Source organism: Mastomys coucha, unplaced genomic scaffold, assembly GCF_008632895.1.
Source record: "Mastomys coucha isolate ucsf_1 unplaced genomic scaffold, UCSF_Mcou_1 pScaffold21, whole genome shotgun sequence".
NCBI classification, from domain to species: domain Eukaryota; kingdom Metazoa; phylum Chordata; class Mammalia; order Rodentia; family Muridae; genus Mastomys; species Mastomys coucha.
Window position 1 is genome coordinate 165914267 of NW_022196904.1, and position 16635 is coordinate 165930901.

At 38.6% G+C, this 16635-nt stretch overlaps 1 protein-coding gene across 3 annotated transcripts in view; it reads left to right on the top strand.

The window, feature by feature from the left end:
* Positions 1-804: 804 nt before the first annotated feature.
* Kif20b (kinesin family member 20B) overlaps positions 805-16635 on the top strand; it is a 56074-nt gene continuing 40243 nt past the window's right edge. For all 3 annotated transcript variants that reach the window (XM_031390150.1, XM_031390151.1, XM_031390152.1), the window contains exons 1-12: positions 805-898; positions 2839-2986; positions 6117-6203; positions 6284-6400; positions 7139-7277; positions 8941-9125; positions 12782-12818; positions 13274-13498; positions 14644-14755; positions 15790-15861; positions 15948-16094; positions 16365-16527. In XM_031390150.1, coding sequence (XP_031246010.1) covers positions 2840-2986; positions 6117-6203; positions 6284-6400; positions 7139-7277; positions 8941-9125; positions 12782-12818; positions 13274-13498; positions 14644-14755; positions 15790-15861; positions 15948-16094; positions 16365-16527 — 1431 coding nt within the window. In that variant the 5' untranslated portion in view covers positions 805-898; position 2839. The remainder of the gene's footprint in view (positions 899-2838; positions 2987-6116; positions 6204-6283; positions 6401-7138; positions 7278-8940; positions 9126-12781; positions 12819-13273; positions 13499-14643; positions 14756-15789; positions 15862-15947; positions 16095-16364; positions 16528-16635) is intronic.

The following is a 16635-nucleotide window of genomic DNA, read 5'->3' on the forward strand; positions in this document are numbered from 1 at the left end:
TTATTTAGATTGTCTGAAATGGGACGGTAGCAATACCTACCTACCTTAAGGGGTTCTCTGCACCAGTCAGACAATCCATTTTAGAAACTTAGTGCCAGGGGAGGCGTAAGGTAAATGCTCAATTTACGTCAGCATTCTTTTTATTCAAAGTGAAGTCCAGCCTCAGTGGTAAATTCTCGTCGTATCAATGTATGAGTAAATTAGTCCTGCACTCGAAGGGTTACTTCAGGGAAGCAGAGGACACATGGGCACTTACATTTTGGGCACTGCACACTGCCTCTCAGTGGTAGCTGATTTATGCTTTCAGAGAAACCAAAAGCGGGTAAAGAGATGAAGGATATTCTCCTAAAAAGTATCTTGAGGAAAAAAATCTATTTCATCCACCAGGGCCGTCATCGACAAGTAGGATCACTCCACGTGGGGAGTCACCTTGGTCCTAGGTCGCAAGTCCTTTCTGGCCCGGGAATGACAGGACTCTGAGGTGACTAGTTTGCCATTCCTCCGCTCCTGGGGGCATCGCAGGAGTCAGTGTGGAGACAGTGGCCTCAGCCAGGCTCGTCCTCAAGTGAGTCTGGGACGGAACCTGGGACCTGAGTACCGACTAGGTACTGATAGGGTCAAACCTAAATTGGCCCCGAGAAACTCCCAGCCCGGTACCTCAGGAGCTACTGCCTCATTGGTCTCCCAGAGCACCAAGTCCCGCCCTCTAGATTTGAAAGCCTTTTCCGGAAGGGGGACGAAACTCGGCCCCGAGCCAGTCCGGCCCCCAGGGCTCTCCGGAAGCCCCGCCCACTCCCAGGGTTCAGCGCGGTGCCTAGCCGCCATTGTTTGAATTTGAAAACCGGGAGGATTTGGTGCTGCTCGTGGCGAGGCGGGCAGGGACAAGCGATTGCTGCAGGTGAGGAGCTGACGCTTTGGGGGTTCAGAGGGTGGCTGCTTGCACTGAAGACCTGAAGCTGCGACGCCTCGGCCGTGTCTGCGTTCACGGGGTTCGTGGCGCCCGTAGTGTAGGTGCCGGGCTGCTGAAGGTGGGGCTGAACCGAACCTTCAGGTAGTTAAGTCGCGGAAGGCTTTAATCTGTCTAGGCCTCGGTTTCCTGGTCTGTTAAAGGAGGTACACGTTAGATTCGCAGACATTAGTTTTAATAGACACGAAACGACTTGTCGCATCTGGTTGCCTGAATCCTGAAGGTGAGCAGTTGTTTTGTCACGTGACAAGGTCTCTTTCTGGGTCGAGTCCAGTGGGTTTTAAATGTCACATTACATTGTGGCTAGAAAATAGGCTTATTTGGGTTCTATGTGTATATAAAGAAAATGGAAGTGAATCCGTTTTAGTTGAGTACTCCTGTTGGTCTATATTTTGAGCCTGCCGTGAAGAGTAAACAAATTTAGATGAATGTCCATTTACTTAAATTGGGAATCACGGTGCTAGGTGCATTAGATTGTTAATCTGTCTCTTTGAAAAATTAGGAGAGAGGTGTCCTTTTCTCGCTTGTATTGTGCATCTGGTAGATTCTTAAAATTTTTTAAATGTTAATTTTTTTTTTTTGGTCTGGTTTACTTATAGGGATTTGATGTTCAGTTCAGGTTTAATAGTTCAGTGATGACATTATTCCATATTCAGATGAAACCTTGTGATGTGTTAGTTACTGATTTTTTTCCATCGTAGTCAGTCGTCGTCGTCCTCATCATCATTATTATTGGAGATCCTGGCTGTGGTACCTCAGGTACCCAGAGTTGCACCCTACTATCTAGTACCCAGTTCTCTTATTTTAAATGTAAAGTTTATATGCATTATTTCACTATTTTACTTATAATCTGAAAAAAATAGGAATTTATTTTGCAGATAACTGAGTTTTAGACCTAGATGCTAAAATTTGGTTTGCAACATTTTCCAGAAGATACTAAGTAATGAAAGTAGCAGATCCTGGGGCTCTCTCTGCTGTTTGACTTCTGAGAGGAGAGTATCAGGTCAAGTGAACATTTCATAATTTTTTTTTTTTTTTACTAATTGCATTTGTTCATGACATGTCTTTGGATAAATCTACCTAAAAAAATTGGATCCTGGGCTGGAGAGATGGCTCAGTGGTTAAGAGCACTGAGTGCTCTTCCAGAGGTCCCAGCAACCTTCCGTAATGGAATCTGATGCCCTCTTCTGGTGTGTCTGAAGACAGCGAGAGTGTACTCCGTATACATAAAATGAATGAATAAATCTTAAACAAATTGGATCACACAAATAACTGTAGGATGTGTTCAATATTAGTATATTCAGAATCTATAAATATAATTTGGCCTTTTGTCTTTTCATAGTAAGTGAAGCAGCCTAATGTTTTCTTTCTCTGAAATCCAATTTATTTTTGGGTGGGGGTGGGGAAGTAGTGGGTTAGATTCTAGACTTTATTTTTTTTATGTAAATAATTTGGTTAATTTGAGACAGGCCCTCACTATATGGATCAGGCTGTCTTCAAACTCAGAGATCTACCTGCTTTTTGCCTTGTGGGGTGGGTGGTCTGAACTCATGCTGTCCTATCTAGCTTATTATTAATTTTTTTTTCCTTTGAGACAAGGTCTTTGGCCTAGCTTGTCCTTGGATAATCCTGTGTAGCTAAGATGGCCTGCAACTTGGTGATTTTCCTGGTCCATCTCCCTAAGTGCTGGGAGTATAGGCCCATGCCATCACACCCTATTTATGCTTGGGATGGAATCCGCAGTTCCATGCATGGTAGTCTGCTAACTCAATTATGTCTAAATTTCTAGGAGTGTAGACTTCAAAATGTGGGTGGCTTACATGCTGATTTATTAAGGCAGCTTAAAGAGGTTGCTGCTGTTCTTCTTGCAGAATGGAATCACATTTGAATCAAGATGGATTGTCTAGACCATCTTATGTTTTAAGTGCTGACCCAATTGCAAGGCCTTCGGAAATCAATTTTGATGGTGTTAAGCTTGATCTCTCTCATGAGTTTTCCTTAGTCGCCTCAAACGCTGGGGTAAGTATAATGTAAGAAGAACACTTGATTATTTTGCTCCAGGGAACATGTGTTTATTTCAGAAACAGTTTCCATAAACTTTCTAGATTTAAAGCAGATTTGTATTGTGGTGGTGGTGGTGGTGTTGCTGTTGCTTCTCTTCTTCCTTCTCCTCTTCTACCCCCCCCCCCCCCCCCCCCCCCCCCCCCCCCACACACACACACAGGGTTTCTCTGTGTAGGCCTGGCTGTCCTAGAATTTGATGTGTAGACAAGGCTTGCCTTGAGCTCAGAGAGATCTGCCTGCCTCTGTCTCCTGAGTGATGGCATCAAGGGCATATACTACCAACTGCCTATCTGTATTTTAACTTTTCAAAGGCACCCTGGGGCAAAAGTAATAAATAACAGTTCATTTTCAAAACAGTGGGCTTATACAACCTAGAATGTATTTATCCTAACCTGGTAGGCATTTGAAAACATTTAATAAAACATTTTCAGATTTTAATTCTCTGCTGGTTAAGCTAATGGTAGAATATTCATGTGGCTTAATTGATTGTAATAATTACTTTATTATGCAGTTCTGGAGTTGAATATTATGCAATTCTGGAACTGAACCAACAGTGTCTCCATTGTCATGCAAATGTTCCAAAATACTTCTAATCCAGTAAATAGCTGATAGGATCATAGGAAAGCGGGGTCAGAGAAATCCGTCTGTGCCCCCAGTACATGTTTCTGATAGTAGGAAACTTTCAGTTCCTGAAGCATGAAAGATAAGTATTGAAGTCAGGTAGTGACCATATGTACTTCAAGGTTCTTTTTCAGAGTCGCTCAGTAGTTTTCTATGTAATTCATCCTTTACCTTTCTAAATGAGGTTTAAAATAAATTTGTCAATTTTTCCATATAAGCTTTCTGGAAGAAAATGTTTAATTGAGAATGCATTGAATCTGTGTATCAGTTTGGAAAACATTCATCATAACAGCATCGAGTGTTCCAAACACAGAGCAGTCATCTCTTTTTTAGGGCTGGTTCTGTAATTGCTCCCAGCAGTGTTTGGTGGCTTTTATTGCATTGCGCTATTTACTCATCTATTTCTATTCTAGAATTTTTTGTTTGTTTGTTTGAGACAGGGTTTCTCTGTGTAGCCCTGGCTGTCCTGGAACTCACTCTGTAGACCAGGCTGTCCTTGAACTCAGAAATCCGCCTGCCTCTGCCTCCCAAGTGCTGGAATTAAAGGCGTGTGCCACCACTGCCCGGCCTAGAATATTTTGTATTCTTGTAAATGGTGAATGTGTTTGATTGCCCTGGGTAGGAATAGTTCTAGTGCAGTGTTGAATAGAGTTGATAAAAATTTTATTTCATTTTTTTCATGATTAATTATTTTTATAAATGACTTTTATCAAGTCAATGAATTATGTGAATTAAGTGTTCAAAAACCTTTCCTGTTTTTTATTTAAATGGGTAAATTTATTTAAATAGAATCACCTTATTTTAATTAATTTAGAAGTAGAATATCACACAGCTGGTTTAAAGAAGCCACTCGAACACTCACCTAGCCCCAAACTCTACATCTCTGTGAACTTTATCCAGTTAGGATAAAGTTTACTTTCATTTTTGAGGCAGTGTCTCTCTTTGTAGCTCTCCCTCATCCTACCCGTCAGTCTCTGCATCTCTGTAGTCCTAGGATTTGTTGTTTCTGAGAAGGACAGCTATATTTATATCACTTAATCTAGATCTAGTCTGGAACTTGTATGTGGCTGAGAATGAACTTTGTTTTTTTTTTGTTTTGTTTTGTTTTCGAGACAGGGTTTCTCTGTGTAGCCCTGGCTGTCCTGGAACTCACTCTGTAGACCAGGCTGTCCTTGAACTCAGAAATCCACCTGCCTCTGCCTCCCAAATGCTGGGATTAAAGGCATGAGCCACCATTGCGAGAATGACCTTGAATTCCTGAACCTCCTACTAAAATTACTGAGTTCTCACAACTGAGTTCCCTCTCCCTTCTCCTCATCTATGGAGATTAAAAGCTTCTCATATTTACCTGTTTTTAGGAAATCTGAATTATCTTGATAAAAGCCATGGCCTGAATATGTTAGGTCATCACTTCACCACTGAACTTTATCTCTAAGATCTTTTAAGTTGCCCAGACAGGCCTTGAACTTGTGTATATCTTGAAGGCTTCCATTTTTGATCTTCCTGCTTTACCTTCAGAGTATCTGGGATTATAGGTGTGTGATAGCATACCTGGAACACTCAGGTTTGGTTTTGAGTTTGTTTGTTTTGTAAGATTTATTTTATTACACGTGTATCAGTGTTTTGCCTGTATGTGTATGTATGTATCATGTTTGTCTGGTGCCTCAGGGCATCAGAAGAAGATGTCAGATTCGGAATTAGAGTTACAAATGGTAGTGAGCTGTCTGACATTGATGCTGGAATTGATCTCAGGTCCTCTACAAGAACACTATACACTCTTAATCCTTAAAGTATCTCTCTAGCCTTTCCCCACTTTCATCCATTTTTTGGGGGGCGTGGGGGCACAGGGTTTCTTTATGTAGTCCTAGCTGTCCTGGAACTCACTCTGTAGTCCAGGCTGGCTTCGAACTCAAGAGATCTGCCTGCCTTTACTTCCAAGTGCTGGAATTAAAGGTTCTCACCACCACTGCTCAGCCCATTTTCCGTTTTTTAAATGTATAAGTAGTTAAACATGTACTGGCTGGGTATAATGGTGCAGGCCTGCAATACTTGTACCTGAGAATCACAATTTAGAAGCTGGTTCATGTTTCAGTGGGAATAGCTGATGTTGGGATGCCTAACCCTCTGTGTTTGATCCTTAAGACCCACATAGGAGAGGGAAAGGAACGACTCTTGAAAGTTGTCCTCTGAAGCCCACATGCTAGCCAAGACACCCCTTACCAGCCAAACAAAAAACATCACCCCCAAGAAAAACTGTGAAGCTCTGGCTAGCCTTAGCTATATAATAGCAAGACCTTGGTTGTAGAAACACTAAGAAACAAAGCCAATACAAGTTAGAGACTGAATAAAAATTCTGTGGATTATTACATAATCAGCTGTATGAAGACAGTTAATCTCTGAGAAGCTATGCTTTACTTTTCTTTTTTAAGTGGCCTTTTTGTTTTTGTTTTGTTTTGTTTTGTAGGCAAACAGTTTGGGATCTAAAAACTACCTTCAGGTTTGTCTTCGAATAAGACCATTTACACAGTTAGAAAAAGAACATGAGGCTGAGGTTTGTATTGAATTTGATTCGATTTTAATGTTTTGCTTTCATTCATAAATGCGGTTCTTAATTGTGGACATGTTTTCTAGGGCTGTATACAAGTTCTGGATTCACAGACTGTTCTGCTGAAAGACCCTCAAAGTATCCTTGGCCACTTAAGTGAGAAGAGCTCGGGACAGATGGCACAGAAATTCAGTTTTTCTAGGGTAAGGAAGTACTGTGGGAAGCTGAGGGAGTGTTTGTGTGTGAGGGAGCCGTGTAGTAGCCTGAGTGAAGGCCTTGCACATGTAAAGCACATACTTTGCCCCTGAAGTATACCCAGCACCCTGTCCTTGCTCTTTGAAGTGAGTAAATCATTGTATTGATCATAAATTATTTTATTGTCCTTTTTATTCTTTTCTAAACTTTGAAAAATTGATCAGCTGGGTGTGTGAGATTTCTGTCTTAGAGTTATTTTTTAGTTAAATTTTATTAACTGTGTGCATGCCATGGTGTGCGTGACGTGCATGTGAGGATCTTGTAGGATTCTTTTTTTTTTTTTGGTTTTTTCGAGACAGGGTTTCTCTGTGTTGCCCTGGCTGTCCTGGAACTCACTCTGTAGACCAGGCTGGCCTCGAACTCAGAAATCCGCCTGCCTCTGCCTCCCAAGTGCTGGGATTAAAGGCATGCGCCACCACCGCCCGGCTGTAGGATTCTTTGTTCGCCTCTTTTACATGGGATTTATCTCAGGTTGTTAGGCTGGCTGGCAGGCAACTTGACCCACTGAATCAATCATCTTGCCAGCCTTGAAGTTTCTATCCTAAACATTTGTTTGATAGCAGTTAAATACCTGCCAGTGTACTCTTGTGGTAGAGAGATGATATTTATTAAATAAATATTTAAAACGTTTAATAATTTTGGAACATGAATTTTCTTAAAAGCTCGATCCTAAAATGGTCTTATAGGTTTTTGGACCTGAAACTTCACAGAAAGAGTTCTTTCTGGGTTGCATTATGCAGCCAGTAAAGGACCTCTTAAAAGGACACAGTCGACTGATCTTCACATATGGGCTGACCAATTCTGGAAAAACATATACATTTCAAGGTAAATATTGTTTATTTTGACTAGAAAAGAACTATTAATTCCTAACGATGTAGTAATTTTCCATCATATAGTCCACATTTTGTAATTTTACTATTTTATTATATATAACCACATCATTTCTTCTCTCCTAGCTCCTTTTATATATGCTCTGCTCTCCTTCTCCAACTCATGACCTCATTTTCTTTAATTATTATTGTTATGTATATGCATGTGTGTATATGTCTTAGAATTTCTAATACTGTAAAGAGGAACCATGACCACAGCACTCTTATGAAGGGAAATATTTAATTGGGGCTGGCTTACAGTTCAGAGGTCCGTTATCTTCATGGTGGGAATCATGGCAGTGTGCAAGCAGACATGGTGCTGGAGAAGGAGCATGGAGTTTTCACATTCAGTTCAGTGGACAGAAAGAGAATTGGATTGAGCTCCTGAGATCTCCAAGCCTACCTTTACAGTGACACACTTCCTCCAGCAAGGTCCCTATGGGCCAAGCATTCAAGCATATGAGTCTGTAGGGCCATTCCTATTCAGACCACCACAATATGTGAATAAGTATATAAACATAACCACAGCGTGTTAAGTATTATTTATGTGTACATGTTTTTAAGACCTATAAACACGTTCACACTGAAGGTATTGGGGCTGGAGGAATTGATGCACTCCTTTATTCCCAGCACTTAGGAGGGAGAGGCAGGCTGCTTTTTGGGTTCCAGGACAGACCGGTCTATGTAGTGTGTTCCAGGCTAGCCAGAGCTAAATAATGGGACCTTATCTCAGGAAACAAAATGGAAATATTGGTTTCATTTTGCCATTTTCGTGTATTTATGTCACTATATGTTGTTTTCACTTACCCTACTTTATTCACTCAATCCCATCCCTTTCTCTTCTCACCTCCTCCTTTTCAATAGTCTTTCTTTCTGCTTGCATGTTATAGATCATAGATATATGATATATATGTTTATAGTTACATATATTCTAGCCCTCTGTTTTTGCCTTCTCTTCCCTTCATTTCTCTTCTTCGCTTTCATTTCTTCTTCACAGTTCTTTTCCTACTTTAGTGATATACTCTTTCTCAATTTAAATCAAGATCTTCATAGGAGAGGAAATAATACACATTTGCTTTCAAATTTGGCTTATTTCTCTGAACACTGATGTCCATTTTGTTGCTGGACAAGCACTTTACAATTATACCACCTCCCCTGCTGTGTTCTATCATTTTCTTGTCCTAACTCTCCTCAACCTGGTTACACAGAGACAACTTCTATCTAGCCATCTTATCTGAATGTCCTTTTAATTTTTTAAAACATGTCACATATATGTTGCTGATGGTATTTAATTCAAATATATGTATAAAATTATTTTATACATATAATAGAAAGTAAAATAATGTTAAGAATTATGCTTTAGAGAATTAAGCATGGAATAAATGAGGAACTTTGTATTTTCATTTTGTAATTCTGGGCGATAGGAAATCATATTAGGCTAGATCTGAATATAATTTCTGGGTATCGGATCAGAATATGTTGACAGTATAGTAAAGACTAAGATGATAGAAACCTGAGTAATTCCTTGTTATTGCATTTTTCCTTTGTACTCTTGCTTATTAGGTAGTGTAAAAGGAGCTTTGTTAATCCGAAAATGTTGCCTTTGTCCTATTTTATAGGCACAGAAGAAAACATTGGCATTTTGCCTAGAACACTGAATGTATTGTTTGATAGTCTTCAGGAAAGACTGTATATGAAGATGAACTTCAAACCACACAGATGTAGAGAATACTTACAATTATCATCTGATCAGGAGAAAGAGGAAAGTGCTAACAAAAATACATTGCTGCGACAAATTAAAGAGGTACACCAGTAGTTTAGAACATAAAATATCAAACTCATGAAATTTTTTTGTAAACTTTCAGGATAATTTTAACTTGTATTATAATCTGGTTTTGGTCATAGTGGTTTTGAAAAAAATATGTAAGGCAGCAAATGGCAATACTAAGAAATGTAAATGATAACTGTTCTTTTTTGATATAGAATTAGTATTATACTTTGAAAATATGAGATATTAATTTGAAAATAACATAAAAAAATTTAAAGAAAAGAAAGGTATGAAATGAAAGACGATTTTATGACAGGTTCCCTAGTTAGCTTAGCTACCTCAACTTTGCTCTCTTCCTGCCTCTGCGACCTGGGTGCTCCACTTACTGGGTACACCACACTCCTGCCTCCTGCAGAGAGCTTTGTCTCTGAATGGATACACACGTATGCAGTACCTTCACATTTTATTTTTCTGATACTGGTTATTTGAGCTATATTCTCATTCCCCCTTTGTTAATGCAAAATACAGTTTTCTTTTAAACAGAAGTGAAATATTGTTCTTTTAAAAATAACCTACGTTCTCAATAATGACTTAAATCTCTTAGTACTCTGTATCATCGTGTCTACTAGCAGTTAATTTTATGTGTTCAACTTCCTTTCTTCCTTTAAAAACTTAGCTTAAAAACTAATTTTATATTGGTGAACCATCTATAGTCAGTGCTTCAGTGAGTAGATGTACTATTTCAAATATATTTCCTGTTACTTTCTCTAAACTGAGTTCGAGTGAGCAGTTTCTCTTCCTTTTATGGACACAATCTCACTATATAGCCTTGGCTTGTCTTTGATTCTCAGTCTGCCTGCCTTAGGTCCCTGGTGCTGGGATTACATGCATGTGCCCAACACTTGGCCCTGAGAGTGACTTACTAGTCTATAGGTAGACACCAAACAATGGTCTCAGTTCTTTGTTTATATTTCTCTATAAATGAGGTAATTAGTGCATCTTAGAGTTTTTCTTGTGAAATTTTAGGTGTTTGTTGCCATTTGATTTATTCTTATTTTTAAAGAACTCATTAAATAAGTCCTAAGGGCTAGAGATTTAGTGTGGTGGTAGAAGGCTAGTCTAGCATGTATGACACACTCTGTTCAATCAAGCAAAACACACAGAAAAGTTAAATGCATTAGTAATGGCTTATAACTTTTCCAGACTGTCATTGGCTTCTCTTTTGTATATTTTGCTTTTCTTTAAATATGTACACAACACACACACACACGTATACAATTTTTTTATGTGTATGATGTGTATGTGAGAATGCTGGTGTACGTGTGCCAAGGTATAAATGAAGTCAGAGGACAACTTGGGAAAGTTGGTCCCTTCCTTCTGCTGTTGGTTCTGGGGACCGAAATCAGGTCATCAGGCTTAGGTAACAGGTGCTTCATCTGCTGAGCCTTCCCTAGCCTTTATTTGTTTTTTGTTCTTTATGCTTTTTGTTTTTTTTCAATATTCATTTAGTATGTAACTTTTTGTTAATGTACTATAATCTAACAATGTTTCAGATGTTTAGGGGACATGGTTTTGCCTTTGTGTAGAGAGGCTATTATAGTTGTTATAATTGAATACTTCTGACTGGGTAGTTTAGAGTTAGCTCCTACTTCTGCAACCAGGAATTTTTTTTAATGTTAAATATATATATGTGTGTGTGTGCTTGTGTATGTGTCTATGTGTGTCTGTCTGTATTTGGTCTGTCAAAGTTTCAGGAAAACTTAGGTTGTCTGCTTTCTCTACTGTTTGGGCTGTGGGGATCTTACTTAGGTCTTCAGTCTTGGCACCAAGAGCCTGCGCCTTCTTAGTCATTTCACTGATTCTGGATCCAGGAAGTTACCAAAATTTTGAGCTAGTAAGGGCCTTTTATTGTTGGTGGGGACTTAGTACAGAGTCTCAAGGTGATCTAGGGCATCGCATACAAAGCCAAACAGATTTTTATAGCTTACCAATTCTGAGATAAACATTAATCTACTGATTAATAAATGGATTAATCCATGAGGCCAGAGCCCTTGTGATTTAATCACCTCTTCTTTCCCCCCCCCCCCCTCAAAATTGAAACAGGGTTGTCACTGCAGCTCTGGCTTGGAACTTACTGTGTAGATCAGGCTTGCTTTGAACTCATAAAGATCTGCCTTTTAATTGCCAGTATTGAAATTAATGGAGGGAACCACTGTGCCTGGCCTTTTACCTTTAATAATTCACAGTGGGGATTATTTTTCAATATAAAAGTTTAGTGGGAACATTCAAACCATAATACAGATTGATAAATTGAAAAATGAATGCATAGTATGCTATGAAGCAGTGCTATGCAATGGAGGGTACTGTTTTTATGGAAGATAGTACCTTGTTTCAGAGAATTTTAAAATGAGTTTATCTCTTTCTGGATTTTAAGTTTTCCTGGATTTTAAGTTTTCAGATAGTTTTATTGATAAAGATTAAAAAGGTATTAATTTGTTTTAATTAGAAATTTCAAAATAGTAATGATTTTCCTCTTTAAGACTTTAGGAGTAGTACTGAGTGTCTGAAATTATGACTTATTCCAGACCCTGAGGCATGTGGATTTCTTGAGTCCAGGTTTTTAGTGCTAGCCTGGAAGGCAGGGAGATCCTCCTTTACCCCTTTATTTTTAAAGACTTCTCTTTATTTTATTTTCTGTATGAGCATTGGCATGTGTGTGTATTATATATATATAAAGCATGTACATGTTACAGAGGCCAGAAGAAGGCTTTGGACCGCTTAGAACTGGAGTTAGAGGTACTTAGAGCCACTATGGTGCTGGGAACCAAACTTAGGTCCTCTGCAACAGAAGCTAGTGCCTTTAACAAGTGAGCCATTTGTTCATTTGCGACCCGCATCCCAGATCCTATTTCAAACTTAGAACCGGTCAAAGGACAGAGAGTAAGTGTCAGTGTAGTACTCAGCTACAATCAAAACATCTGAATCACACCTCCCTCTCCAAAGAGCGGGGCCTATTTTGGAAGAGGGAACAGAAAGATTGTAAGCACCAAAGTTTGGAGAGGACCAGAAATCATATCTTTTGGCTCTGTACTCATCAATTTGCATCAAGTATGGATGCCTGGATAAGATATAAGCTAGTTGACATTAGCATGAGTGGGAAAGGGGGTTCATGAGCCCCCACCAACTGAGGAGTTTTGGACAATGGATGTCTTTGTGGGAAAGGAAAGCCAGTATTCATTAAGAGTGGGGTCTATGAACAGTCAACCATGCTTACATGGATAGCTCCATACCAAAGGTATATGGATAACACATATTGGAGTTTAGAGAAATAAAACTAAACTTAAGGGGTAGGGATGTGGCTCTTTGTTAGTATTTGTTTAGTATTCACATAATTCCAGATTAATATCCTAGCACTGCACAAAACTAGGCATGGTGCATATACCTTTAGTCCTGGCAACTAAGAGGTAGAGGCAGGCAGATCAGAATTTTAAGGGCATCCTCTGTTATATACATTAGCAAGTTTGAAGCCATTCTGGGCTTCATAAGAACCTGCCTCAAAAAACCAAACCAAACCCAACACCAACAGTATTTGAAATGTTATGAATTTGTTCATGGCTTAATTGGATAGGTGATTAAAATATTAGTTATTTTGCTTTTAACAAAAAGTGTTTTTAAATTCTACTCTTTTTTAGGTCACCATACATAATGACAGTTATGACATTCTTTGTGGTAAGGATTCTTTTTTCACTTATGTACATTTGCTTGTCTTGAAATATATTTGAAAGGTTTTGTTTTCAGAATCACTCTCAGTGTTGATTTTTGATCATGTAGTACCTACAGTACCTCCAAAATGTTTCAAAGTTGTATGAACTGTGAGTAGCTGTAAGGTTTCATTTATACTTAGTATCATGAATGTATTTTCTCTGACTTTAATATTTAATTAGAGAGTTGCTCTTATTTTTCTTGGTCATTTGCATTAATTTGTATTTGATTCTTTTTTACTTCAAAACAAATAAGATTAAAAGAAACTAAGCTTTCATTGCCACAAATATTTGTTCCTTTGCTCCCTAAAATGTTTCAGTATAGATGGTAAAGAGATTAAGGATTTTAGGAGTCATGATCTATATATTTCTGTTTCATATTTAGTCAACGTCTTAATTTTATGCCTTTTGTTACTGTTATAGGACACTTAACAAACTCTTTGACTATCCCAGAATTTGAAGAATCCATGAACAATTGTGCCCGGTCTACTCTGAATGTGGATAATATAAAGTATTCTGTGTGGGTTTCTTTCTTTGAGATTTACAATGAAAGTATTTACGATTTGTTCGTTCCTGTGTCCTCTAAGTTTCAGAAGAGAAAGATGCTCCGTCTTTCCCAGGACATAAAGGGCTATTCTTTTATAAAAGGTGTGTTAGCTGCCGTTTGAATCTTATCGTTCCAAAGTTTACTAGTAGGTTTTCTGATGAGTATATGCAATAGACAGGTTTTTTTTTTAATTAATTTTTTTATCCATTATTAACTTGCTACGCACACTTTGCGTATTTGAGGCATAAACTTCAAGGAAAGTCAGTATCCTGCCTCCACATTGTCGCCTGGCACCCCAAACTCAGAGGTGGCCCAGATATGTCCTCTTACTTGTGTGCTAGGAACTCACCAAGATATCATTTCTTTACAGCTAGCAAGAGAAAATTCGGACATTGCTTGACATTGCTTTCTGTCCTAGTCAAACCCTGACTTGGAATCTTAAGCCATTCAAACTAATTGCCTCCAGCATTGTGGGTAGGGCATTAAAGCTTACAGAATGAGAGAACTATCCCAGGGCAAGATCAGGTGAAATCCTCATTCTTAGTCAACATAAGGCAGGCTACATTAGATTTGCAGCTGAATCACTCCTAGGAACTAGCATAACAAGTGCTCCCTGGGGCTAACCTCTGGTAGCCCAGAAAAACAACATAGTTGAGGAACTTAACTTAGGCCCACCCAGTCTGTAACCATAACAACAAACTGAAGAGTCCGAGCTAGCTTTCTTTCATATTGTAATCCCTGTTTAGTTCCTGCTAAATTAACGTGTGTTTACTTTGCTGCTGACTATTGTGTTCCTAAAGAAGGGTCTCTAACCTGCACCTTGTTTTGATGTATCTTGACCTTGTACCACCTGACTCTTTCAGTCCTGGCATTAACTGAAAAAAATGAGTTTGTGCTTTGGAAGTATATTTTATATTTATTATAATTGAGTAGAAGAAGGTCTAGCTAGCATGATCAGTTTGCTTGAATGTTAATTATATTTGTGGTGATAAAGTGCAGGATGTTCTTTACATTATTTTGCTTTGTATTTGGAACTGTTAAATGTTATGTCCTCCATGTGTGCTTGCGAAACTTAAATACTAAGTGTCTTTATAGCCTATCTTTTCATGTCTTGTGGCAGTGCTCTAGGATGTGTGACCAGAAGAAAGATTTTATGTGGTGCTAGGAAAATACTTTGCAAAGATTATACTGTAACACAAATGCTATCTTTTTCCAAACTAGTGTATATCTTCTTTATTTGTTAAAGATCTGCAGTGGATCCAGGTATCTGACTCTAAAGAAGCATATAGACTCTTAAAACTAGGAGTGAAACATCAGAGTGTTGCCTTCACCAAACTGAACAATGCTTCCAGTAGAAGGTAAGTCTTGAACCCTAGGGTACAATCCTGAGAAAAGCACAGTAGTCTATGCAAATATAAGAAGCTAGTTTTACTACTGGTCACATCCACGTACTGTCAATTTATAGGCATGAAAATCAACTGTAAATAAAAATGCTAGTTGATGTGCCTGGATATTAGGCTTTCCAATATGCAGGATGTTTCTGAGGCATTTTTACTCTTTATGTCAGGGTCCTGGATCATTTTCCCAGTTGCTTAAAGTGGTGACCTTTTTTTCTCTGAGCCTTACCCTAATATGTACTATTTGAGAAATGATTCAGGCCATACTCTCAGGGGGTTAAGGAAAGATGTTTGTGATGAGTGGGTTAGGAATACAGGAGACAGAATAAGCTTTATCAGTGAGATGCATAAATTCTTCCTCTTAAGGAGGAAATGCCCTGTGTCTCTACAATAAGATGGACATAGAATGATAAATCTACAGCAGCGTGTATATACGACAGATTTGTGTTTTGCTTTATGCTTTGTATATTTTCAGGGAATGTAGCTGTACATCACAGCATTTTCCCTGCTAGTATGATCTCTGCAAGGACATTCTTGTTTTCCCCATAGTCCAGGGTCTCACATGTACTAGGCAGGCATTCTACTGCTGACCTATATACATCTCCAGCCAGCATTTTACTTTTTATTTTTAAACAGAGTCCCATTCAGTAGCCAAGGCTGGCCTTGAACTTTAGATCTGTTTGAATTATCCTCACGGATAGCTGCATATTGAATCTTATTACACATGATTTTATTAATAATTAGTAGAACTTGGTGTGCTAAGAAGGAAAGGTTTGAGGGATTTGGAGTATGGCAAGTGATAATGTGATGCTATATAGTTGGGCGGGCCTGGGTGAGAGTGGAGGATAGGGTTGACATGTCTGGCAGCTAGTTACAAAAAGGTATCTGACAGATGACGGACGGAACTAGGAGTGCAGGTTTAGATGCTTGTCTCTCATAGAGCATGGACGTTGAAATGGAATGATAACACTTGATCTTTGTGTTCCTCTTTTTAGTCACAGCATATTCACTATTAGAATATTACAGATAGAAGATTCTGAAATACCTCGTGTAACACGAGTTAGTGAGTAAGTTGAACATTTTTAAAATTGTAGTTATTTTGAAACATATTGAAAAATTTTACAGTAACCTTTTTTTGGGGGGGTTGATTTAGATTGTCTTTATGTGATCTTGCTGGTTCAGAACGAAGCATGAAGACACAAAACGAAGGTGAAAGGTTAAGAGAGGCTGGGAATATCAACACTTCTTTATTGACCCTGGGGAAGTGTATCAATGTTTTGAAGAACAGTGAAAAGTCAAAGTAAGTGTCGTCAGTGTAAATCTTACAATCCTTACATTCTTAACTTTGCTTCTTTAGAAAACCTGTTTCTTACACGACACCTTGTAGTGATTACTTTCTTTCCATAGCAGATACTAGTGTGTGTCTGTGTGTGCTCGTGTGCTCACGCATGCGTGCGTGTGTACATATGTGTGTACATATGTACTAGGCAAGAGCTCTCATACTGAGCCATATTCATAACCCTACATGGAAATATATTTTAACTTGCTGTATTTTCAAAATTTCCCATAGGTTTCAACAACATGTGCCTTTCCGAGAAAGTAAACTGACCCACTATTTCCAAAGTTTTTTCACTGGAAAAGGGAAAATATGTATGATCATCAATATTAGTCAGTGTTGTTCTGCCTATGATGAGACACTCAATGTCCTGAAGTTCTCAACCATTGCGCAAAAGGTGAGTGTATTTAGATTTGTGCTAAATGTATGAACATCTCATAGAGCATTAACTGCTTGCCTTGGAAGAGCAAATGTTTGGGTTTTTTTTTTTGTTTGCTTTGCCTTT